Source organism: Pyrgilauda ruficollis, unplaced genomic scaffold (assembly GCF_017590135.1).
Source record: "Pyrgilauda ruficollis isolate IOZ18807 unplaced genomic scaffold, ASM1759013v1 scaffold237, whole genome shotgun sequence".
In the NCBI taxonomy this organism is placed as follows: Eukaryota; Metazoa; Chordata; class Aves; order Passeriformes; family Passeridae; genus Pyrgilauda; species Pyrgilauda ruficollis.
Window position 1 is genome coordinate 239,712 of NW_024523316.1, and position 24,942 is coordinate 264,653.

At 48.4% G+C, this 24,942-nt stretch overlaps 3 protein-coding genes across 9 annotated transcripts in view; 1 reads left to right on the top strand and 2 right to left on the bottom strand.

The window, feature by feature from the left end:
* The window catches only part of FADS1 (fatty acid desaturase 1), a 25,457-nt gene extending 20,290 nt beyond the window's left edge, over positions 1–5,167 (bottom strand). The window contains exon 1 of the mRNA XM_041469592.1: positions 5,063–5,167. Coding sequence (XP_041325526.1) covers positions 5,063–5,077 — 15 coding nt within the window. The 5' untranslated portion in view covers positions 5,078–5,167. The remainder of the gene's footprint in view (positions 1–5,062) is intronic.
* Positions 1–11,985, top strand: part of FADS2 (fatty acid desaturase 2) — a 15,356-nt gene extending 3,371 nt beyond the window's left edge. Inside the window, exons 2-12 of the mRNA XM_041469589.1 lie at positions 488–598; positions 1,586–1,783; positions 1,897–1,998; positions 2,494–2,619; positions 3,826–3,886; positions 4,207–4,283; positions 4,448–4,545; positions 5,115–5,211; positions 6,160–6,239; positions 7,280–7,405; positions 8,290–11,985. Coding sequence (XP_041325523.1) covers positions 488–598; positions 1,586–1,783; positions 1,897–1,998; positions 2,494–2,619; positions 3,826–3,886; positions 4,207–4,283; positions 4,448–4,545; positions 5,115–5,211; positions 6,160–6,239; positions 7,280–7,405; positions 8,290–8,341 — 1,128 coding nt within the window. The 3' untranslated portion in view covers positions 8,342–11,985. The remainder of the gene's footprint in view (positions 1–487; positions 599–1,585; positions 1,784–1,896; positions 1,999–2,493; positions 2,620–3,825; positions 3,887–4,206; positions 4,284–4,447; positions 4,546–5,114; positions 5,212–6,159; positions 6,240–7,279; positions 7,406–8,289) is intronic.
* RAB3IL1 (RAB3A interacting protein like 1) overlaps positions 10,868–24,942 on the bottom strand; it is a 24,838-nt gene continuing 10,763 nt past the window's right edge. For 2 of the 7 annotated variants that reach the window (XM_041469585.1, XM_041469586.1), the window contains exons 6-13: positions 23,294–23,422; positions 23,094–23,206; positions 22,769–22,792; positions 21,380–21,479; positions 20,717–20,783; positions 14,099–14,183; positions 13,125–13,319; positions 10,868–10,964 (exon numbers count right to left, since the gene is read on the bottom strand). In XM_041469585.1, the coding sequence (XP_041325519.1) occupies positions 13,151–13,319; positions 14,099–14,183; positions 20,717–20,783; positions 21,380–21,479; positions 22,769–22,792; positions 23,094–23,206; positions 23,294–23,422 (687 nt within the window). In that variant the 3' untranslated portion in view covers positions 10,868–10,964; positions 13,125–13,150. The other 5 variants (XM_041469584.1, XM_041469588.1, XM_041469582.1 and 2 more) reach the window with 4 other exon arrangements.

Below are 24,942 nucleotides of genomic sequence, written 5' to 3' on the forward strand. Positions count from 1 at the left end.
GCATTATTCTTCTGAAATGTCACCACGTTTTCCTCAGCTGTTTTACAGCTGGGATAGCCAGGCCTGGCCAAAACACCCAGGAATATTCTTTGTGTTTGCAGTCACATCCAGTTTCAGTCACCAGTCAGCCCCTCTCCTGACTTGCCTCCAGGAGCAGACTTTCCAAGGGTATTTATATCCTAGGAGGGATTTGCACAAATTCCCCTCTGCCTACCTTCTAAGGGAATTAACAGGATTTAAGTATTTAGTTGCTTAGAAAGAATTTCTCGAGGTGCCTTTCACCATATGGCTGGATGCCATCACCATTCCCAGGCCAGCAAATTCATCAGTGGAATTAATGTCCCAAAAAGTGATCCCAGAGCTGGAGGTCACCTGGCCCCCTTTTCCACAGGTTCCACAACTGCTGGGGGTGGGTGGGAATGACACAGTGAATAGGAAGCACATCTTACTCCTGGATCTCACACAGTTCCTCCTGTTTCCACTCCAGGATGCATTCCAGGCCTTCCACATCAATCCCACCTTGGTGCAGAAGTTTCTCAAGCCGCTGCTTATTGGAGAACTCGCTCCAGGGGAGCCCAGCCAGGACCGAGACAAAAATGTGAGTATTTATTCCTCAACTGGGGTTCAGGCTGGCTATTCCCACCATTTTTTCCCCTCTTGGGATGCTCTCCAGAGAGGGAGAGACGTTCTCAGTGACTGAACTGAGAATGTGGAGTATTTTCATCCCATCATGGATTCAAATATGTGTGGAAAGGGGGTGACACTTTTGCCTGTACAAACCTTCTCTTTCCCACAGAGCCACCAACAGCCAATTTCTGGCAGCCCATTCCAGGCACCCAGGCTGAACTGAGCCCATCCTAAAGGGAAATGGGAACTTAGACATGTGGAATGGGAAATGTGCACCAGCCCTGGTGACTGTGGTCCCTTCTGCTGCTCCTTTGCTGGTGACCAAGCTCCAAAACACAAGTCCCCAGATGTCCCATTTTGGTGGCCCTGCACAGGAGCAGCAGCCACTGCCCATCCTCAGGGCAGCTCTGTATCCCTGCTCATCCATTATTCAGGCCCAGAGCCTGGCACAACTGGCTCCAGCCAGGAAACTCAATCCTGCCCCATTGTTTGTGGCTGGCCATGATTGTGATATATCTGTGTCATTCACAATAGAGGGGACAACGCTGGCCCCCAGTGACCCAGGAATGCCCCTCATGGATGGCTGCACAGGAGCTGGCCCACGGGCTGCATGGATGACGGGTGATAGTGGGTGCTCATTATCAGAGCTCTGGAATTAGGCACAAGAGCACTGAATTCTCTCTTGCTCCAGCTTCTCCTTAGTGCATAGGAAGCTCATCCAGACAAGAGCTATCAGGTGATGTGACACTCAACAGAGCTTGGATTACTCTCCTGGTTCCAGGTCCAAAAGGTCAGGATGTGGGCTCAGACCAGCCAGGATGTTTATTCATAGGAGTACAGGGCAAAAAGCTGGAATATAGAGCCAGGGTCCTTGGCATGGAGCTCATCCTTCCTCCATCCATCCCACAACTCAGGCTCACTTCCAAGCCTCACCCTGCTCTCGCCTGTCCCGTTGCAGTCCCAGCTGGTGGAAGATTTCCGGACCCTGCGGAAGACAGCGGAGGACATGAACCTGTTCCGAGCCAGCCCCTTGTTCTTCTCCTTTTACCTGGGCCACATCATTCTCATGGAAATTTTGGCTTGGCTCATGATTTCCTACTTCGGGACCGGCTGGATCACAACCCTCATCCTTGCCTGCATCCTTACAACTTCCCAGGTGACAAAGAGAGATCTTCCTGACACTGCCAATGCGCCCTCCATCTCCATTTCTTTCCTGCTTAGCTCTGATTCCCAACAGCTTCCTAACTATTTGGTTTCCCCTTACCCCAGGCCCAGGCAGGGTGGCTGCAACATGATTTTGGACACCTCTCTGTCTTCAAGAAGTCTTCCTGGAACCATATCGTCCACAAATTTGTCATTGGGCACTTGAAGGTAAAGGGAATTATGGAGCCAGGGAATTCTGGGAATGCACCACTTTGGCTGTGGCAGAGTAGGAAAGGGAGGCTCTCAACCTTCCCAGAGTGAGCAGAGGCACAAAAAAAGTTGGTGACCATTGTCCACGGAGCAACCTGGGCCACTGGAAGATGTCTCTGTTCATGGCACGGGGTTGGGACTGGATGAGCTTTAAAGTCCCTCCTAACTCAAAGCATTTCAGGATTTTCTGGGAAGACACAGTGACCTTGTAACTTGCTCAGAGTGTGTTTATTCTGTGTTCTTTCAATATGGATGATCCTTAGGGATCCCTCTGCAAGCAGCAGTCTCATAGCAACCAACAACTCCACCACTTCCTGCTTGCTGCTCTTTCCAAAGCAAATCCCACCTCGGCCACAATTCGACTCGCACTGCTTTAGTTCCTATAAATGATTGGGTAACCCCGCCTTGGGAGCAGCTCTCCGTGGATGAAAACTCCTTGTTCTCCTTGCCCAGGGTGCCTCTGCAAACTGGTGGAACCACCGCCACTTCCAGCACCACGCCAAGCCCAACATCTTCCAGAAGGACCCAGATGTGAACATGCTGCACATTTTTGTCCTGGGAGACACACAGCCCGTTGAGGTAAGGAAAAATGGGGAAAACATGGAAAACTACTGTCCGAGAGGGCCCTGGAGAGTGGTTGCGCAAATCCAGGAGTTGGCTCCTACTGTTAGACATGACTTACACAGGCAGGACTTCCAGGAATGCTAGAAAGGAAATGCTTAATCCAGGGATTTCATCTGGCTACGTGGTCTGACAGGAGTTTGGAGCCAACCCTTGGGCTGAGGAGCAGCATTGACTACTAATTCCCAATCCATTTCCTGTGCTGACCACAGGAGAAAGTGTCTTGGGTTACCTCAGAGAAAATAATGCAGATGGGGTTGGAGAGAAAGCAAAAAGCCACTAAAGGCCACTTCATGCTGCTGGCTTGAAGTAGCAACATGAGGGGGGAATATGGTGTTCCTCAGTATTCCAGCAGGAGCATTTCAAAACTGACCTTCCATTTCCATAGCAAATATCTTCCAACATCAAGTGATTTTAATTTTAGTTCAACCCACCCCTCCAGAGCAAAAATATTTACTGCCTGTTTATAAAAACCTACCAAAGCACTTAAATCATGGTGTTTTTCACAGTGGAACAAGGATTTCTAGTTTCAAAAACAAAACTCCAAGAAAATGGACACGCAGCAAAGACAACACAGGGAAATACAACACTAAAACTGGTTTCTCAGTCAGATTTTGCATTCTTGAGAAAGTAGACCATGGTTCTATTACTTAAAGGAAAACCTAAACATTTGTGATAACAAAGAAAAACTGGATTTCCACTACAAAATATCTGATATTAGGCCAGAATCAGTCTATCCCAATATTCTCACATTGGTATAAAAATCCTTTTCCAAATGATGCCAAGCACACAGCCTTGCAGAGCTCAGCCCAGAGGGAATAATGTGCCTGATTTATTGGTGTTACAAGCCTTCCCTTCCAAAAAATCAGACTTTATGCCTATCACATTCATATTAGTAAAAATGGAGGTGCTGGCAGCTCTTCTCAGAGACACAGGGATGGAAGAAGGTGAAGTGCATCAAAATTCCATCAATCTTTAAAAATTGAGTTTACACCTAACACAATGACAAAGTTAGGACATTTAATCACTCCAAATCTCTTCTTACCCACTCATGGGAATTCAGTCAAAACTCCCCGGTCAATAAATTAAGAAATATTGCAGAGAATCTGCTTTTACCTGGGAATGTCCCAATCCCAGGCTGAGCTGTCTCTTTGTGTCCTGCAGTATGGCAAGAAGAAGTTGAAGTATCTGCCTTACAACCACCAGCACGAGTACTTCTTCCTCAGTGAGTATCCACCCTCCTCTCTTCCCTTTTCCTGGAATGCCACTTGTCCTTTCCAGCCCTCATTGTGTGAGCAGAGCAACTCCTCAAATCCCAACTCATCCCACCCTTCCTCAGGACCCTGTGCAGGTCCCAAAATCAACTCAGGGATATCCAAGCACCTGAAACATTGCCCCGTAGAGCAAGGGAATGTAAAACAGCTGAGGCTGGGAATAACCTCCATGTGAGAGGCTCCATGGAAAAACTGCACGTTCCCAGTTCCATGGAAGCAGTCCCTCCTTCCCACCCCTCTGATGGCCAAACCATTTCCCTTTGCCTTGCAGTCTTCCCACCTCTGCTCATCCCTGTGTATTTCCAAATCCAAATCATCTCGACCATGATCAAGCGCAGGTTCTGGGCGGTGAGTGAAATATTCCCTCCATCCTTTCGGGGTCTGGCTGGAAACTGGAGCAGAGAGGGAGGCCAGGGGGCAGGCAGGAATTACCCAGTGTTCTAAACATCACCAGCAAGGACACGTTATCCAAGATGGGCAAAGTGATGCCTGATGTTTTGTCTGTCCCCCAGGACCTGGCCTGGGCCATCAGCTACTACCTGCGCTATTTCATCACCTACATCCCGTTCTACGGCGTCCTGGGATCCCTGTGTCTCCTCACGTTTGTCAGGTAGGGGATCCAGGGCATCCCTGCTGCTCTCCCATCCCTCCAGTGCTGTTTGAGCCCGGCCTCAGCTCTGCTGTGTCCCACTGCATCACTTCCCTGTCAGCATCTCTGAGTTCCAGCTCCTCTGGCACTCTCCCTGCACCTTCCCCTGCCCCGTGATGGTCCTGCCAGGATTCCCCTGCCTTTCCTCATTCCCTGCTCTCACACACTGCTGATCCCACTTTGGTCATGGCTGGACCCTCCCAGAGGGCCTCATCCCACCCTCTGCCCAGCAGACTGTGGAGGTAATTCTGTGCATGCACCAAGTCGGAAATCAAGCTGGAAAACGTATCACAACCAGCCCATTATTCTCAAAATATTTGAAGAAACTCGAAGTGCAAGAAAAAAAAGCAAGTGAAATTGCAAAATTGGATCATCTGCTTTTGCAGAAAACAAGCCTGGAACAAAGATGATTCCAGGCAATCCCTTGTCAACATCCATCCAAATCTCTGCTGCTCCCTGCAAACCCCACTTTAATTACCTGCTGTCCCCACATCTGGTAGAAATTCTCATGATTTTTCCTGGTTTTGCAGGTTTCTGGAGAGTCACTGGTTCGTGTGGGTCACCCAGATGAATCACATTCCAATGGAAATTGATTCTGAGAAGCACAGAGACTGGCTGAGCTCCCAGGTAACTGGGAGGGGACAAAACCACCCCGACTCACCCGATGGGTGTGAGCACTTCCAGATTCTCAAAGAATCTGAGTGCAAAATGGGATTTTCTCAAAGAATGTTAGAGTTACCACCACCCCCAGTGCTACCACCACCCCTTACTAGAACAGAGTATATTCCTGTCCATGACTTCTCCCATAAAGATGTTCTTCCCAGAGCCAGCAGTGCTGGGGAAAGACATGGAATTCCAAAGTTCTGCAATTCCTTTGACAATCAAAAGGTTACCTGCTCCTGGGGTGAGTGAAGCTGGATGTGACTGCGAATCCAAAAAAACATTCCTGCATGTTTTGGCCAGGCCTGTAGATCCCAGCAATAAAACAGCTGAGGAAAAAATGTTGACTCTTCATTTTGGAGCCTGCCTTTGTCCTTTTGGTCTGGAACACAAGGGACTGAGTTCTCCCTTTCCTCTTCTTTATTCTAGAACCATATTCTGGATATTTTGGCAGTTCTATCTCCCTGCAAATCCAAGTAAGATGTGTGAGGGAGGAACTCTATCAATAATTTGGTTGAATTTTAAGAATATTAAGAAAAAAATATCAAATTTTATGATCATTAACGGCAAGAACACCTAAGAAATATTCTCAGAATATCACACTTAAGGCAAACTGAGCAATAACTACACGAGAATGGAGAAGCTTTGTGTCCATGTTCCTCCTGTTTTCCACCTTGGTAGTGCTGTCAACCCTCTGATCTCCAGTGGGAGAGGCTGATATTTAGGAATCTGGGCTTGGCTACATCACCACCAGTGAGAGTTTGATTACCTGAGGCCCTGAGGAAGGGTTAAAACTCCCCTTGCTGCACCCAACCCCAGCAGGCTCTGCACTCCCAGAGCTCAGGGAAGAAGAATTCCACCCTGATTTTGGGATGAGCCATCCCTAACCCTCACAGCTCTCTCTCTCCCTGGCAGATGGCAGCAACCTGCAACATTGAGCAGTCCTTTTTCAACGACTGGTTCACCGGGCACCTGAACTTCCAGATCGAGCACCAGTGAGTACAGAGCCAGGACAGCGAGGGCACTGCCGGCTTGTCACAGCCCAGGGGAGGGAATTGTGAGCTGGGGAAGGATTGTGTGCCCAGGAAACACAGTCTCAGACACACAGGCATGGAAGATGTGACTGCCCCATCCCTGGAAGTGCTCAAGCCCAGGCTGGATGAGGCTTGGAGCAACCTGCATTAGTGGAAGGTGACCCTGCCCATGGTGGGGCAGGAACTGAATGAGCTTTAAGATCCTTTCCCACCCAAACCATTCCATGATAGTGTGCTTCTCTTACAGCCATGACACTTTTCTCTCTTGCTTCATAGCTTTCACTCTCACAGTCTTAATTTAGGGTTTAATTAGGAGTTGTTGTTATGCATCTACCAGTTGCAAAGGCTGTGGGCTCAAATCCCAAGCATCCACCTCAGAAAACTCCCTTCCCCTAAAGCATTCCAGTGTTTTATAGAGTGTGGGACTGTGTAGGATGCTGGGTACCAGATTCCAGAAAAAATATGGAAAATGGCCATATGGATAGTCTGTTGCCAATGGCAACAGCAAATGTAAAAGAAATGGCTTTTAGGGTGAGGCTGGCTGGTTTGGGAGCCAGCTTAGGAAATCTCCATGGAAGCGCATAGGCCAAGGTGCCCCCAAAATCCTTCTTTACCTGCTTCCAGAAGTGGAAAAGCAGGTCACTGGGAATTCAGTTCAGCAAGAAACAATTATTCCCAGAGGAATGGTCGGCCATCTCTGAGACTGTTCCCCCACTCCTACTGTCCTCTCATTGCAGTCGTGTCCCTTCTTGCACAAACTGGCTTTCAGTGTGTCCTGAGCATGGCTTTGCTTTGAGGCAGGACAGGAAAATCAGTTTTCAGCACCTCCTTGAGACAGAGGAGTGTAAAGCAGGGGTGACTCTGTGCCTCCCTTCCTTCCTTTGTGCAGTTTGAGGAGGAGGCACCATCGATGAGCCCCTGAGGATGCAAACCCTAATGCCCATCCCTTGTCGCTTGTCTCGAGAGTTTTCTCAGCTTTGTTTTCTCTCTCTCCTCTCCAGCCTGTTTCCAACAATGCCACGGCACAACTTCTGGAAGGTGAAGCCTTTGGTGAAGTCATTATGTGCCAAGTATGGAGTCCACTACGAGGAGAAGCCTCTCGGGAAAGCGTTCGTAGACATCGTTGGGTAAGGCCATCCTGAGCCCACCTGCAGCTCATTTTTCCAGGAAGACCTGATATTTTCTAGCACAGAGGATCCAGTACATGGCAGACCCTTCAGAAATTTGTGTTGTTGCTGTCAAAGCAACAAACACTTGACCTTTAGACAGGCACAAACCTGATGGTGGCATTTGGGGACACGGTGGCTCAGCAGTGCTGGGGTCGATCTTAGAGGGCTTTTCCAACCCTAATGATTGTGATTTTTATACCACCCTGTTCTGACAGCTGGTGGCTCCTGCTGTTGGGAGTCGCCAGCAGATCTCCTGCTGTAAAGTGAGATGAATCAAAGGGAAACGAGTCAGGTTACAGCCCCTGCTGTGTCCCCTGAGAGCTCTGCCAGCAGCAACAGGCAATTCCCTACAGGCAGAGCTGGAGAGGACCTACCAGTCCTTGTCAGCAGCCTCGGTGTTAATGTTGCTGTCTCAATTCCTCCAAGGGGAATAATTCATGGCAGGGAACATGAGAAAGCTCTGCAGTCCAGGCACCTCCTGCACAAAGCACTCTGAGCACGGGCAGATTGAAGTGGGGTGACCACAGTGGGCAGGAGAGCTGGTTCCAAACCTGCTTTTGTCCCCAAATCCTGTTAGGACAGGCCACACAGCACCAAGGCACAGTGGAGTGAAGCCTGGAGGCTCCCAGGAGAACTTACAGCCCCTTACAGTGCCTAAAAGGACTCCAAAGGAGCTGGAGAGAGACGTTGGACACAGGTCTGGAGTGACAGACCAGGGGGAATGGCTTCACACTGACAGAGAGTGGGTTCTACGAGTGTGATCCTAAATTCAGTAACAGCCTTCACTGCAGGAAAAACATGACAGAAGCAAGATTACCAAACTTCTCCTTTTCTTCCCACAGGTCCCTAAAGAAATCTGGAGATCTCTGGCTGGATGCTTATCTCCATAAGTGATCATGAATCTTTCTGGGGAGGTGTGAGTGACCGGGAGGGATGGGGTGACGTGGGGGGGAATCACACTTGTGTCTTTTACTCTCAGATCTCAGTCTAAATCCAGGGTTGGAGGGGACTTTCCTGTCTTGCCAGCTGCTTCTGGTGCAGGCCCTGTTCAATCCAGACAGATTTAAAATGTGCTCCAGAGGGTGGAAAGCAAGGCCAGCAGTGCAAATGTTTAAAAAAGGGGCATTCATATCTGACCTTGACCTACTTTTCACAAGATTCGTTCTCATTCTGCCTAAACCACACAAACCCTGATTCACACCTAAGGGGTTTTAGGCCTCAGTGAGTGTTTGCAATCCAAGGACACCCCAGTCAGCTCATGCCTCTTTCCCATGTTTGTGTGGAAGAGGAATCACATCCCACGGGACTGGCAGCTGCTGGACTGTGCTTCCAGCCCTGTCCAGAGCCCAGCTCCCTCCTTTCCCTGCCTCCTCCCCTTCTCTAACCATAGCATCCTTTAGTGCAAGCTGTGACCCTGGCCCTGCACAGCTAACCCCTAACCACAGCAGGGTTAACTTAGCCGTGTTTTTAGGATCAGCCCCTCTTCCCAGGGGTCTGTAGAAGATGGGTTTGAACAGCAAAATGCCTCCTTTAGGAGAGGGTCTGTTTTCTCTTAATGAGCAGCAGGTCTGGCACAGCGAATGGAATCGTCAGTAAATCACACAAAACCAAAACAATCACACAAGCAAGACGTGCTAATTGCTCCTCAGTGCTCCAGGGGAACCACAAATGGCCTTTTCACCATCCTGCCCTGCAGAAACCCAGAGTTCTGCCTGTCTACACATGCCTGGCAGCACCGAGCTTCTTCCAGCCTGCCCGAGGCCAGGAGCCATGGCACTGTTCACCCTTCCCTTGGGAACAATGGCAGGAGAAAAGGAGTTCTCCCTGCAAAAGGAGCAACTGCTCAAATCCCAGCTGGAATCAGCCCTGCTCAGGCTGTGCTGCTGATGTGAGACCTTTGGAGAACCCTCTTACAAGCTGTCTAAAACTCCATTTTCTGCCCAGCACCCACTTACCAAAATTCACTAATGGCTTATCAGAAGATATGGTTGGACAGCTTCCAGGTGCTTCTGGAACAGGTGACCTGACCCTAAATAAATCCAGGGGTTCAGGTTCAGCTGCAACACAACAGAAGAGATATTTGGTTCAGGACAAAGGGCTATGGTTCCAAAAGCAGCCTCCAGCTCCAACATCTGCCTCGGTGCTCCCAGGAAACACCAGGAGGGAGACTCTGGTTACTTTGCACGCCTCATTACTTCCCTCAGCTCTGAAACTGGATCCTCTCTGTCAAATCCCTGAATCCTAGCAGCATCCCACAGAATCAGCAAGGTGCTTCATCATGAATAGAGACTACTCTGGGACTGTGGCCAGCATTGCAAAAAAAAAAAAAAAAAAAAAAAAAAAAACCCAAAAAAAAAAGTATTCCCTCCCCACCTCTTTGGAGAATAAAATGAGATTTTATCTTTGCTTACAGTGGGGAATTCAGCATCTTGCAACTTCAGTAAGCAATGCTTAGGGTTTGTAAAGGGCTTGTTCTGGGGGTCTTGCTGACCCAAATACCACCAGGAATGTTTAGGGTCAAAAGCTACCTAAGTAACATCCTTCTAGATGCTGTGATTTCCCAGGCAGGTAGTAAGGAGCTCTCCTGGAATTTGGCTAACCTCATCAGGAGTGCCTTAATTTGTGCATCCCTTCCTTGAATGTACCTCACTGTGCTCCAGCAAGGATGACCACCAGAACAGAGGCATCAGCAGTGCAAGCTTTTAAATATCCAGCTTCTTCTTCTGACAGCCCTTGGGGTATTTTGTCTTATTTCCAGAGCAAATATTTTCCTCCTTAGCCCTGCCCCATTCTTTTCACTTTTCTTCTTGGGAAGCTGTTTGGGTTGATATTGGGGAAAGATCAGCTGTTAGGCAAATGGGCATTTTTTTTCCCCCAAAAAAACTTATTATTTTTTCAGGCAAAGCCTCTCTGGCTCATATATCTTTTTCCTCTTCTTCCAAAAAATTCCAGCTTTCTGTCTTGGAATTTGAGCTGGTTTTTACGTGCCTTGATTCCTTGTTGACACCCCATCCCTGCAAGTGTTGCAGGCCAGGCTGGATGAGGTTTGGAGCAACCTGGTCTAGGGAAGGTGTCCCTGTCCATGGCAGGAGGGTGGAATTGGATGATCTTTATTGCCCTTTCCAATCCAAACCATTCCAGGATTCTACAAGCTCTCCCCTCTTTAACTGGAGCAGGTCAAAGAGATCCCTGACAAAGAGATCCCTGGAAGTCTGGATCAATCTGCTTTGTTATCATTGTTCTCCAAGTAAAATTAGGTTTATCTGGAGATGTTCCAGAAGTTTCAGTAAGACTGGAAATGTAGATGGATATAAACTTCCCATGAGCTTTGTCTCCAACAAGGGAGCAATGAGTGAGACACGAGCAGGTTAAAATCTGCCATCAAAATGACTGAAACACAGAATTTTCAGCACAGCTTTGCCCAGCTTTCTGAGGACTCTTAGCTAACCAGTTTCTCTGAAAATAATGAGGTGAAATCTTGTCCACTTTCTCTCTTGATAAAGGTCACTCATTTGCACTGTAATGAGACACAAACATGAAAAAAAAAAAAAAAAAAAAACCAAAAACCCAAACCTAAGCCAGTAAGAGGTGCTGGAAGGCTGCCAGGGTTTACTGAACCCAGCTACACCACATGGCAATGGGGAGCTGGAAACACAGAGCTGGTTTCAGGGCAGAGAATCAAACAACAGCCAGGGAAGGAGTGGATTTGCTCTCCCCAATCACTGTGGGAGACTGGAGTAGGAGCTGGAGGACCAGGATGATCAAGGATGCCAGAGAAAAGCACAAACTGCAGCAAAGGGAAGCCTCTGAGTGTGTTTTGGGAGGAGAATGAGAGATGGGAGAAGTTTGGGAAGGTCAGGGGTAGGGGAGGGATGCATGAGGGTGGGAGAAAAAATACTGAGGGATGAAGGAGGAGAAATTTGGAATCAGGTGTCCCATGATCTCACAGCATGGCTGGAATCTGCCTGGAGGGTTGTGCTGGAGACACAGGGCAGGACAGGGCAGAGCTGGGGCTCAGAGGGGTGGCAGGGACTGTGACATCCACAGGCACCTCAGAGTGAGCTGGATCTCACACTGAGCCCCCCCTCCCACAGCTCTGGGAGCAGGGACTCACTGCCCTCAGCTTCCAGGGAGAGGCACAGCGGGAATTAGGGAACTTTCCTTGGAGTTTTCCCTCCAAGCATGGATTTGAGGAGTCTAGAGCCCAACTGCTCACTGAAATAGGGCTTGGGAGGCTTGTCAGGACCCATGTCCAAGCACCATCATTCCCTGCTGCAGGGGCTGAGTTCTCTGGCTGGATTTGAGGTCTTCATTAGGGCAAAGACATCCTTTTCCTCAGTAGATGCCTTCCCAAGAAAGCCTTCCTAACAAAGCCCTAACATTTCCAATGTTAAACAGCAAACCCACATTCCTTATAGGACAGCTCCTGGTTTTTCTTAATTTTTTGGGAAAAAAAAAAATCTAGTAACTCAAAAAGAACAATTTTTTTCCTTGTGTATTCTACCACTCAATAAAATCATAACTATTTGTTGACCATACAGATGTTTTATGTGGTTTTTTTCCAGAGCCACTGGTGCTCAGGGAATTTGTTCCCTCTTGGAGTGCCTTCTGCCATACAAACCCACGAGCAGGTGGCATGGACATGCCAACTAAGCAAGTCAGGACATTTCTAGGGTGGGAATGTCACAATCCAGCTTTTGCTCTGAGATCAAAAACATGTTCAAATTCAGGATTGTAATGAGTCAGGGTAGGTATTTGACATAAAGGGTGATTCAAGCTCCAATTTCAGATTTAGCCTTTTAACTGGTTTTTTTTTTTTAGCAGTTCAAAACCAGATCCCAAGCCAAGAACACTGGGGAAGCAAACTAAAAAAGGACCTGGGATCAGACTGCTTATTATGGCCTCCCTTGTTTTTCCTGGGGCTTTTTATGGAGTTAGCCAGTGAGTGTGGAACGTCCTTTTTCCACTTCACATGGTGAAATTAGTGGAATTATTTTGATACCATTGACTTTAATAGCACAGATGGATTTCTTTATTAGCATTCACAATCTCAGGATCAATGCTGCTGCTTCCCCTCCCTCCTGGGAACAAACACCAAAGGACAGGAGATTTTCCTGTCAAAGATTTGCCTGGCCACTCAAACTCAGCCTCCAGACTGTCTGAGGAAGCAGCTGAAAACAAAATTGCTGTGATAACTTCATAGAAGCATATTACAATTTTCTTACAGTCCATTTTGTGCCCATTCATGGCTCATCCTGGGGTGTGGTGAGCACCTTGCAGCAGCTTTAACAGAGCTGGTTCTGCCAGATGAACCCATGGAAGCAGGTCCCATCAGGTGAAGGGGCAGACAAAGGGAACTCACAGGCTCTCCAGGGCCAGAAGACAAAGTGATGGCCAGATTATCCTTATCTGTCCCCTAAAACCAACACTGGAGCTTGCCAGAGTCCAAAGGAATTGCTCCATAGGCAAACTCATCCTGCTCAAAAGCAGGTGCCACGAGGTGTCACAGAACTCAAATCAGAAAATGACCCCGATTTTAGGGCTTTCATTTCATCCCAGAACAAACAGCTTCCCCTAATGCAAACACAGGTGGCTCTTACACAAAAATTAACTGTTACAAATCAATAACTTCACCCATGAACAATACTGCTTTTTAAAAAAATCATGTTTTACTTACTCTGCCGGGGCCCAGTTCTAGAGGCTTCAGGAAACTTCTTCACAACATAATTTGTGTGTGGCATCAGCATGGGGAGAAACACCTTCATGGTGTTCAGATGTACAGTTTTTAACACCTCCAAGCAGGCCTTGAACACTTCCAGGGATGGGGCAGCCACATTTGTGAGCTTCCTTCTTGCAACAGGTTTTTAAAAATCTGTTAAAAAAAAACCAACAAAAAACAACAAAACAATAACAACAACAACAACAAAAAAAAAAACACCAAACAAAAACAAAAAAAAAAAACCCAAACAAAAAAAAAAAAAAAACCCCAAAAAAAAAAAAACCCAAAAAAAACCCCCAAACAAACAAACAAACAAAAAAAACCCCAGCAAGCTCAGCCTCTGAAAAACCCTCAATTTTTTTTCCAGTGTTTGTGCTGGGTTATATCATGTTATCATATATATTTTATTGAAAAATTAGCCTAAATTCCTCAAATATCACAAATAGAAAACCTTCCACATTGAGTCTTCCCTACACCATCCCTCTGTCCTGGAGTTTCTATAGAACAGGGCATTGTTGGAGCTGCTGTAAGGTGAATATTCTGTTCACATTTCCAGCCACACACTTATTCATTTGGAAACCATGATGTAAAGAGTATGAAGGTAATAATCCAGAATTTCAGAGTGAGCCAGGAGGTGAATAATTCCCCCATAGCAGAACACAAAATACAATAAAATAAGTATAAATTATATAAATAATACCATAAAATAAAAATAAAGATGTTATCTACCCTCCACAGAGGTTGGAGAGTACAAATGTAAGTTTCACTGGGGTGAATGAAGATGATGTGTTCTAACATACCCTGTGTCAGAGCTTTTCCACCTCCTGCCAGCCTCTGAGGTTTGAAGGTCAAGCCCAGGCTGCTCAGGTCAAGGGAGGCTCAGCAGAAATTCGAGAAAGGAGTGGGAAAAGGCCAAGCAGAAGGATCCTCACCTGGAAGCACCACCTTCGCCTGCAGCATCCTCCTGAGCACAGTTAGGTAACTCCCCAACTTCTTGGCCAGGTGCTGGCTGTGGGGCTGACAATGAGAGGATTAATCACGGTAATTGCCTGTGATTGCACCCATCCTCCTCAGAACGGGTGTGGCTGGTTCACTTGCCTGATTAATTTAATTGGCCTCAATTGGCCTGGCCTTAAGCAGCAGTTGGTTTTTCTATAAAATATACGAGCCATATTGCACTTTATCTGTGTTTTGTTCCCTTATTGCTGACAGATGCCTAATAAAACCTGGAAGTTTGGGTTCTGAGCTGAAGATGTTGCTGGTTTCTCAGCTGGGGCCAGTTCCTGGTCCAGCATCTCTAGGTAAATCACTCAGAGCTGAAATTATCACCCTTTGCAAATCCACAAACCTTCAGGCCACACTCACAACCCCAAATGGAGAAAAGCAGCACAGCCTGTCAAAGCAGCACAGCCTGGGGAGGGAGAAATAAAGTGTGACCAGAAATCAGAGCGCTGCTGCCAATTCCAATTCCATGCCTTGCTCATTCTTGTCTCCCCATCATGCTGGAGCGCACCGAGTCTAAAACTGAGCACCTGATTTGGTGAAGGTATGCGAGTGAAACGGAGTCCAACAGCACTAGAGGGCAAGGAATGGTGAAGCCACGGTGCTCCAGCAGCATTCCAGCACCATGACTCCTCATCCCTGCAGAAAATCAACAGCTCCACAGAAACAGGATGTCTGGGCTTGAATGGTGCAGCAGGAGCTTCTGGGCAAGTCAGGAGCTGGATGATCTTTAGAGATCCCTTCAAGCCCGAACCATTCCCTGGGAACATTTCTGTCTGCATAGAACAAAATAAAGAATTAAAAGCAAAAAGACGTTGAGCCTGCTCTGCCCCATGATGCACAAATGAATCAAACACAAAACAGAGGACAGATTAAGAAGCAATTTCCTTTCTGCAATGTCTCTCTAAACAGAGAAGAACAGTTTGAAAGGTCTCTATTGAAATATTTAGTAAATGGTTTCAGAGAAGCTCTGCTGGATGTGGTAGTGTTGGCACAGGGATGAGTCCCATGTGCTGCAGTAAGAGAGAGGGTTTAACTCATTTGTGTTTTTGAATGTGTAAAACCAGGCTTTTGAAACCAGCACAGTGAGGAGAAAGTAGCGACACCCAACTGCTGACAACAGAAAAATGGTTTTTTGGGTTTTCGCAACTCAGTTGGGTTCAGGCATACTCAAACACAGCCCATGAGGTGTTCTCCACATACACATCATTCCAGTGTGAAATTAATCAGATTTGGAACCCAATTAATCAGATTTGGAACCCAGTTTCCCTCTCCTATTAAGGACTAATGTCTGCCAGAGGTGCCAAGATTTTGGGGTGGATGCAAAACTTCCCTTGTCTGAAAACACTGTGGGACCATCAGACGCCGCTCCAGCTCTCCTGAGACATTATTTATCACTGCCCTCTGTTTGATGGAAAGTTGGATTGGTGCTTCCCTCCTTCCTCCTGGTTTTGCCAGATGACACAGGTGACCTGACAAAGGGGAATGTCACCAAAGGCAAGGGACAAGTCACCTCTGTCCAGGTGCTGATGCAGAAAGAGCAAAGGTGTCACTGAGCTGTGACCCACATAAGTGTCCTTTGGCATGAAGCACCTTAAATTGACTCTAAGGTGATTAACAGAGCAGAATTAGCACAGTGAGCCACGGGAATTAAGGGCAGGGAGCTGTCCTCGAGCCAATCCCATGGCTCCATCTGCCAGAGGGAAGCCTGCAGCCCCAGAACCAGAGAGGGAGCAGAAAGCAGAAGCATTAGCAGAGTTAAAAGCTCAGGATGTTCTGTGTGCTCACAGGGATATCCCTGGAAGCTCTGTGAGCAGGACAGGACTGAGTGCTGGGGTTTGCACTGCAAAGCTTCCTGGGGAACACCTCCACCTTCAGCTTCTTTCTCCCAGCTCCCCTCTCTGGCACAGTCCCATGGGGAGCTGTTTTGGGATTCTACTTCTGCACAAATGGCTTTTCCATCACTGGAGTCACTTCTAAATAACCAGATTTGTATCAGTGGCTCAGCTTTTCCTGTGCAGCTGTGTTTTCTCCTACAAGGGGAATCATTTCAAGATTAAGCCAAACAAAAGCTAAGGAGTGCCTCTTCTTTCCCAAACCTTCCCTGCTGTCCCTCTGCTCCATCACTCCAGCCAGTGCTATCTCATCTCCTGAGCCAGGGCACCACTGGCAGCTCAGATCTATCACAGAATCCCAGAATGGTTTGGGTTGGAAGGGATCTCAAAGCCCATCTCATTCCAAACCCCTGCCAAGAGCAGGGACACCTGCCACTGTCCCAGGCTGCTCACAGCCCCATCCAACCTGGCCTTGGACACTTCCAGGGATCCAGGGGAAGCCACAGCTTCTCTGGGCACCCTGTGCCAGGGCCTCAGCACCCTCACAGGGAAGGATTTCTTCCTATATCTCATCCAAATCTACCCTCCTTCATCTTAAGGCCATTCCAAAGCCATTTTCCCTTCTTCCCATCACATCCAGCCCACAACTAGGCTGAGTCTCATTCTCTCTACGTTCCCATTCCCTCCTAATCCACTCCCAAAGGAGGTGAAACATTCTCTGGAAGTTATATAAACCAGCACAAAGTCCAGCTGCCTTCTCAGCCTGGCTAAAGTCAACTTTCCAGCTCAGCCCAGTGAGCCTTGCACAAACATGGGAGTATTGACATGACAAACAGCAAACCTGACCCCTTGGCTCCCAGCACTGGTGGCACCACAGGGATTTGCTCCTATTAGGAACGGGTTGCCTTGGCAGAGCTGGCCAGCCCCAGCCGTGGGTGCCACGTGCACACTGAGAGTTGTGCCAGGACATCTGACTTTTTCTTGGCAGGGCCACACTCCCTGAATGTCCAAAATGACTGGAATTTCCCCATGGCTGGCCCAGAGCTGCCTGTTCTGCAGGGAATCCTCTCTGCTTTGATGGATTCATCCTACAGGACGGTCAGGAAAGCATGGGAAGTCCTGACTTTTCCGAGGCCAGCTGCTCTTTTCTTTGATTGCACCTGGAGCAAATAATAAAAAAATGAAAATCTTTCATTTGTTGGTTCCTGGGAACAGGAACCATCCATCTCTGTGTGTGGGCGTGTGGGGACAGCCTGACCAGCTGCACAAAGACAGCCTGATTTACAGCCCTGAGCAAACTTGGAGTAATTCCACAGGCAGGGAAAGGACGCAGCCAGCAGACACAGGGAACTTCCAGGGGCAACCAAACCTCTGTGGTCTAAATCCCAGATTCTCAAATAGTAATATCCAAATGCTTAGAAGCACCTCATTGTGCACAACACTAACCTCCACCATCATCCAAATGTCCCTTTTCTCTCCCAAACTTGAGGGAAACAGGGATGAAAACAAAATCAAGCAAGTCAAACACATCTATAAAGGCAGATTTTTTAACTCCCATCCCTTTGGAGCTCTTTATTTCAGCCCAGGACAGGCTGGCAGACCCTTTGTGGGTGCAAATAGGTGCAAGGAAGATTGCAGAAGGTACCAGAGGACCCAGAGACTCTGCTCAAACCCCGGTTGATTTATGAGGGGAAAAAGAGCAGGAAAGTTTTGGTGGAAAAGGCTGGGAATAGGGGACATGATGTCTTCTCATACCTTGGAAGGTTAGGTGCTAATGTCACAGGGAAGTTTCAGACAGCAATCCTTGCTGACATTCCACTGAAAGACCCAGACACAGGAAAGCATTCCCAGTGTCTCACCTGACCATCCCTTACAGAAATCTAAATCCTTCCTTTCCTTTCCACTCTCCAGCTGCCCAATTCCCTCTCCCAGCAGCGCAGGGAAGCTGCAGGAATGTTTTCCTGTCAAGAGGCTGCAGGGAGGGTGAGGAGGGGTGGGACCTGGAGATGCTCCATTCTCCCAGGGAGGGAATGAGGGAGGGAGGACAGTCTCTGCCTGGGCTGCCTGTGCCCTCTCGTGGCTGCCTGACTGTGCTGCACAACCAGATTCTTGCGTGGCTTTTTAATTGAAAATGAAGTTAAATCCCTTTCTGCACACAGCTCTCCCACTGTCATCTCTCAGAGGGGATGAGGAGATCTTCCATGTTCATGTGCAGAGCCGAGCAGGGAGGAGAGCAAAAGGTTTTAGCGAAACCAGAGCAACCCAAAACCTCTGCCTGCTGAGAGGAGAAGGGGGAGACTGATCAGGAAAGAGGAAGGAAGAAGATCTTCCAATTACCCAGCACCCGTGCAGTGCTTCAAGCAGCAATTTAAAGGAGACACAACCTCCAGGAGCAGGAGAAGCCTCAGCCTCCCTCAGGAAGAACAGGTACCTGCTCTGATGAATAAAAGCACCCCAAACCCCATCCTGTAGGATTTTCTCTTGCACCCCAACCCTCCAACTCCAACCAGGCTTGTAGAGGTTAATAGCAAATGTTTATTTTCCTTTATGAAAGAGCAGGGTGCAACCATCCCGCTGCAAAGGGAGTGACTTCATTTTCCTTCACAAATTGTTCCCTGCTTTGAAATGCAAGACAACCTCAGACAAGGCATTGCTTCAGTTCCTTCTGTCTCAAAGTGCTTTTCAATGTGACACCAAGGGGGAAAAAATATCCCACAAACCAAAACATCTCCTAGCCAGTGAGATCATCTCATTCCCAGTGCTGCAACGTTTGTGCAGTGTAGCAGCTCACGGCACAGGAAGACATGGAGAGATTAGAAAGGATGGGGGAAGAGATGCAGGGAGAAATTCCAGGGGTGGAATTCACCTGAGCTGAAATCCACAGCTGGGGAAACCAAAGCTGTGTTATTTCTCTCTCCCCTAGACAAAATCCAGCAGCTCAGTGGAAGAAAATTGAGTTCCTCCTGTAATGTCCTTCAGGAGAGGATGGAATTATGGAGCTGAGGGTGGCAGGGGGACAGGGTGACAACCCTGTCAGAAATGGAAACCCCAGAGTGGGTGATGGCTGAGCTGATTCCAGAGTCACAGAAAAAAGGCTACAAAATACTGTCATGGCTTTAATCAACCTGGGTCTGGGCTCAGGATGAGTCAGGCCTGTGCATTCCTACAGCTCCAGTGACATTTCTCCCTCACAGCACATTGTAGGGCAGGCAGGAACCTCAGCCACATTCCTCATTGCACACAAAGAGGTCTCAGATTCCCTCACCAGGGAATGGCAGCCCAGGAAAAGTTGTGATTCCCAGTGGACAGGCATCTCTAGGTCTGGTGTAACACTGGGAAGGAATCTCTGGGCCTTGGGACTGCTCAGCCTGGGCATGCTCCTCCTGGAGACACAAAGAACCCAACCTGGGGCAAGGGTTCTGCCTGAAGAGTGAGAACAGGACTGCCCAAAGCTCCCTCAAGAGCAGGAACAGCTCCAAGACTTGTTTGTCAGAGAGGTTTGTGTTTAGGAGCATCATGGGGGACTTCACACCAGGGACTGTCACTGCATCTGCCTCTGACAACTCCAGCAGATTCCCTAGTCCAGGGGAAAAAATCCTGCAGCTTGCTGGGAGCTAGGGAATTTCTCTGCTCCCTTTCTTCTGCTGAAGGCCCCAGGTGCACAGCTCCAGCCATTCCCCAGCCTGCACAACCCAGTGCCAAACATCCAGCTAAAAACAGGAACAAATCCCTCTTTGTGACTCCGCTGGCAACAAGCTTCTCTCGCAGGCTCCTTGAAAAGGAACAAGGAAGTACTTGGAAACAAACTGTTCAAGATTATTGTGCTCTGCTGGCATTTTCAGGGCTGTTGTGGTCAGCAGGACCTCAGGGACAGCACCCCCTCCATCCCAAAAAAACGAGTGGAACAGACAGCCAGCATCTGTCCTGACAGACTGGCTCACAAGGAAGGTCCAGAATTCCCACCCTGCACAGGCCTGGCCTCGGGTTATGCCAAAGCAGGCTGCATATAAAAACAAAAGGTTAAAAAATATGGATATACACTGCATATAGGAGACTCCAGAGTCCATGGATGGCCATCCTGGAGCAGCCAGGGCCAGCCCAGCTCCAGGGGCAGCGTGGCAGCTGCATTCCAGTCACACTTGGAGGAGTGGGACAGCTGAAGGTGAAACTTGTGCCTCTTGTTCCTTGCTCCAGGCACAGGGAAGGGAGGGAGGGAGGGAGCAGGACAGGCACTGCACTCCAAGCCCTTCCTCCAGGAACAGTTTCCTCCACACCCAGGGCTCTGCTTACATCTCGCTGGGATAAAATCCAAGTTTGGCCAGAGACATCTCCCTCCGGAGCCGCATGACCTCCCAGTACATCAGCTCCACTGCAAAGCACAACGGGGACAGAAAAGGGGAAAAAAATCACCAAAAAATCAGTAAGGAGGGCACAGCTGGCCACCAGCTCCTGCTCTGCTGTGCTCCCAGCATTCCCGGAGTGGAGGGAAGCAGCACAGGCCCATCAGGACACCCCTTAGCAGCTCCACCCCTGAGCAAAGCTCCCAGGAAGCTGATAAGGAAGGAAGAGATGCTCCCCTCATGCCTCTCTTTTGTCACTTATCTGCTTCTCAGAGACACCCCCAGCCAACCCCACTCCTGCCACTCCAAACAGCTCCTCCCAATTCCTCCCAGCTGCCTCCACAGAAAGCATCCCCCTGGAGCCAGCTCTTACCATCCTGCCTCACCAGGCCTTGCTGGATGTAGCGGATGTAGGTGAAGAAGTTGCACACTGCTGTGATCTGGGTGACAGAGAGAAAGAGGGGGGAAAAAAAGGAACAAAGATTTTAGACATTACTTTGGTGCAAGTGGCAAAAATGAGTCAAATCCGTGCACAAAAACCAACTTTTTGTGGGATCAGCTCTTCAAAAATGCAGCTCAAGAAAGAATTAACTTCTAAAATCCTCCACTGAACAAGAGCCCCAACAGCAACATTAACAAATGATCCACCTTCTCCCTCCCCTCCACAGAAGGGACAGTTTGTTCCCACAGCCAGGCACAGATCAGACTGGAACAGCAACAGCCTCCAAAGAGCAGAAAATGATTGTGTTTTACAAAGGGGAATTAAATAATAACAATAAAGCCAAACAATCAAAGCTCTGTACTGAATGAAATCATGGCAAGTGAACACACTGAAGGTTATCTGACAGCAGAAGGAAGAGCTGGATCTGCCCCCTAATCACCAACTAAGAGACACCTCAACCTCAAGAATGACCTCAAATCTCAGTTTTTCCTCAATTCCAGGGCTGACCCTCAGGAACTCGCCCACTGCAGGGCATGGAATGATGTGGGAAGGTCAAGGCACTGACCTTGACCTTCACTGAGGTGAAGGACTCACCCTGGCCCTGCAGGAAGGGGAAATGTAGTAGTAATTCCCAGAATCCCCCAGCATGATCCGGTGCTTGCAGGTCCTGGGGAGGCCACTCAGAGCACATTTCCTGCAGGAAAAGGGAAAAGCACTTCAGCAATCCAGTGGCACAGCACAGATCCAGCAATTGAGCCACCTGGAGATGGAAGTGAGAGATCAGAAGCCACCCCTGGGTCAGACAGCATGAAAAAGGAAAAAAAAAAACCTTGGCTGATATTCTTTTGCTCCTGGAAATATTCCATAAATGGCAAGTTTAGGAGACTTTAGATGAAAGCACCTTTTCCCTGACACACAGCCCCAGAGGAAACCACAGGAAATATTAAAGAGGTGAGGCTGGAGCAGAGCCTCAAAGTCCCCTGGTCTCTGCACATGTCCCCCACATTCCAGGGCAGGCTCAGGTGTATCAGCTTTCCTGGTGAGATGTAAACACGCTGGCTGGGCACCAAAGCTGGCCTCAAAACAGGTAAATCCAGCATCTGAGCAGGATTTGCACATACCAAGAACTCAAAACAAGCCAACCCCTCCTTGGGCAGACAGGAAAGGAGCTTGGCTTCCCAATTTTGAGATTTCAGAGGGTGAAAACAGTCTTTTCCATACAATCATCAGCAAGGGGTACAGCATTCCTTTATTTTCTTCCCTCTTCTCCTGCTATTTGCAAGGCAGATGATTCCCATCACCACTTAAAGCAATAAAGCAGAATTTGCTAGTGCACAGTTATCACCATGTTCCTCAGGGACTCAGGAGGAAGAGGAGCATCACACCCAAACTGCAAAAACTCTTCTCTGGGGAGCCACAGGAGGTGACAGCAGAGGGGAGCAGATCTTTCAGAGAGCTCCTGAGCTTGTCCCTGGGCTTGTTTTCCACTGCTCTCAAGGCAAACATTAGCCAAGAGTGGAAGCACGGGTTCCAAGTGTCCAGATGCAAGGAGAAGTAATCATTTACCAAATATTAACACAACCTAAGGAGACTGAATTCCCAAGAGGTGCAGGATGACCAAAAACTTTGTAAACAAGATACTTGTAAGGAGCCACATATTTGAGCATTGCAACATCCTGGAAAAGAGTGACTCTTGCTTGATTGGTACCACTTGGTGTAAAACCACAGCTATCACAATCAAACAAACCATAATTGTCATAAAAATCAGTGGTTTGCATCTGGGAAAAAAAGGGAACAAATTCCTTTTGGGTCTTTTATTGCCGATGGGCTCCTTCCCATCCTGCCTGGGTGGAATTTAGACAGAGTTAAAGGGTTAGGTCAGCTGAGCAAAAACCTCCAAGCAGCCACATGGCGCTGAGTTAGTGACTTGTTAATGCTCCAGAGACCTTTGATCACTAGCTGAACAATAAATATTTCACTTACGTTACGATTTGTGACCGGAAGCCACTGTGAAGACAAAAAAAAATTTAAAAAATCAAAAGGAAACCAATAAACACAGGATGGGTCGTTTGGGGAATAATTTGCAGGAAAGTGGTAGGAAACCTGCACGTCCCTTCTGTCACAGGGACACCTCAGAAGGTAAGAAAGGACTTAAATTTAATAACTGAATAAAATCCCTCCTCCTTGTTTGGAATATCACATCATTCCCACTAGTGGGAGGTGGCCCCAGGCTGCCTGTCACGCCACTCCATGACAGGGGACAAACCAGCAGCAAGGAGGGGACAAAGCAGGGAGACACGGTCCTTACTTGGGGCCACCACACTCTTCTGCTGCCACCTTCCCCACAGGGACAGCCTGGGAAGCCACTGGCTCGATGGTGAGGGTGTTCTGCTCCACTGCCTCTCGCACCAGCTCCGACAGCTGCAGCAAAACAAGGGAGAGCAGAAATGAATTCCAGGAGGGTAACACTCCAGAGCTGCCAGCTGCTCCTGCTTCTCCAGCACTCACCTCCTGCTTGGTGAAGTCCAGACAAGGTCCTACATCTTCTCGGTAAATTCTGTCCAGGAAGGAGCAGGATTTGTCCAAAGTTGGAGATTCCTTCCAGGCCTGGAACTCGGCAAATAAAATGGAGTCGACCTGCAGCGAGCGTCCAAGAGGAGCAGGAAGAGGGAGGAACACCTTGTCATAAAGTACCTGATACTATGCAGGAAACCCATGAAACATCAGCTCTGGCAGCTGGAGAGGCTCAGACATCACAGAAGTATCTGAGGGAAGCTGCCTGGCTCCAAGGATCTCTCATGTCCCACCCAGCAGCAGTTCTGTGCCAGAGTGACACAGCCACCCTGGGCTGTGTGTGCCAGAAGCCTGCAGGCACCTCTCTATCCCATTTTCCTCCCAGTGGCTTTTCCTCCTTCCTGTGGCTGCAGGAAAGCCACCACACAACCACTGAGTAGACAAAGTGCACGCTCAACCCGTGGCAGGAATGATGAGGGGCAAGAGGAGACTCTGTGGGATCTGGCATTTAAATCCCAGATGATCACTGGGCAAACCACCAACCTGACTGACAGAGCAGCTCCTACAAGCCAACAAAAGCTTCTGAAAGGAAAAAATAAAACTAAGCTGAGCAACACAAAGAACATGAGTGAATGCAGCTGGAAAAGTCCAGATTCCAGCACATCCCCTCTGTGCTATGGAGACTGCTCACCTGGGACCAGCAACAGCTTCAGAGCCACAAGATGGAAAAAAAATAGAGAAAAACAAAATGAAAGGAAAAAAAATGGAGATTAGCATAAAAGGAAGCTGGAACTGAAAGGCTGGAAGTGTGAGAGGCAGGTGGGTCCCACCCATTCCCAAAGGTTGGTTACCTGCCGTGAGGAAGAGGAGAAGGAGGAAGCATCTGCTCCCAAGGCCTGCCAGCCTGGCTCATAGGTGATGTGGATAGCCTTCCCAGGGAGGATGCAAAGGAGCAGGGAGAGGAGAGCAGGGAAACCAGACTTGGAAGGCAGAGGGAGAGACAGACAGTGAAGGAAGAGGTTTAGAGAGACAGGCAAAGAGGGAGGTAAAAAACATGAGATACAGAGAAAGGCTCAAGTCCTCCCCTGCAGGAGCATGGTCCTCCAGGCACCACAGGGCCACAAGTCACATCTTTAGACTTCAGTCTGAGGTGCAGAAAGGGAACAGAAATTACCATTTTTAGGCCAAATTTAAGATCTTTCCCATAGAGCACCAACTCTCTGAATGCCAGGTTCCCTTTTATCACCTCTCACATAAGAATTCTGAGGGACAAAAAACCATCCCATCCTCGATATATAACATTGGGCACTCTGGAGGCTGAGCCCTGAGATGTGAAACCCCACAAGATCTGCACCCTGTGGAAGCTGCTTCCATGAAGAAATGACAGATCCGAATCTTTAACAAGCCTTTGTGTTCCCTCAACAATTCTTCACGACACAGGCTGCAGCTCCCAAAAAATCCCTAGTGAGACATATTCCTGCAGCACATTCTTCTTCAGTTTCATTTTTCCTGACCAAGTGCCTCCTATTTGCTTCCCAGGACAGCTGTGTCCACATCTGGCTAGTGGAACTGGCTTCTGCTCAGCAGCTCTCCACATCCGCTCACAGCACTGGCACCCCTGGATCTGCCCCTCAGTAATCCCT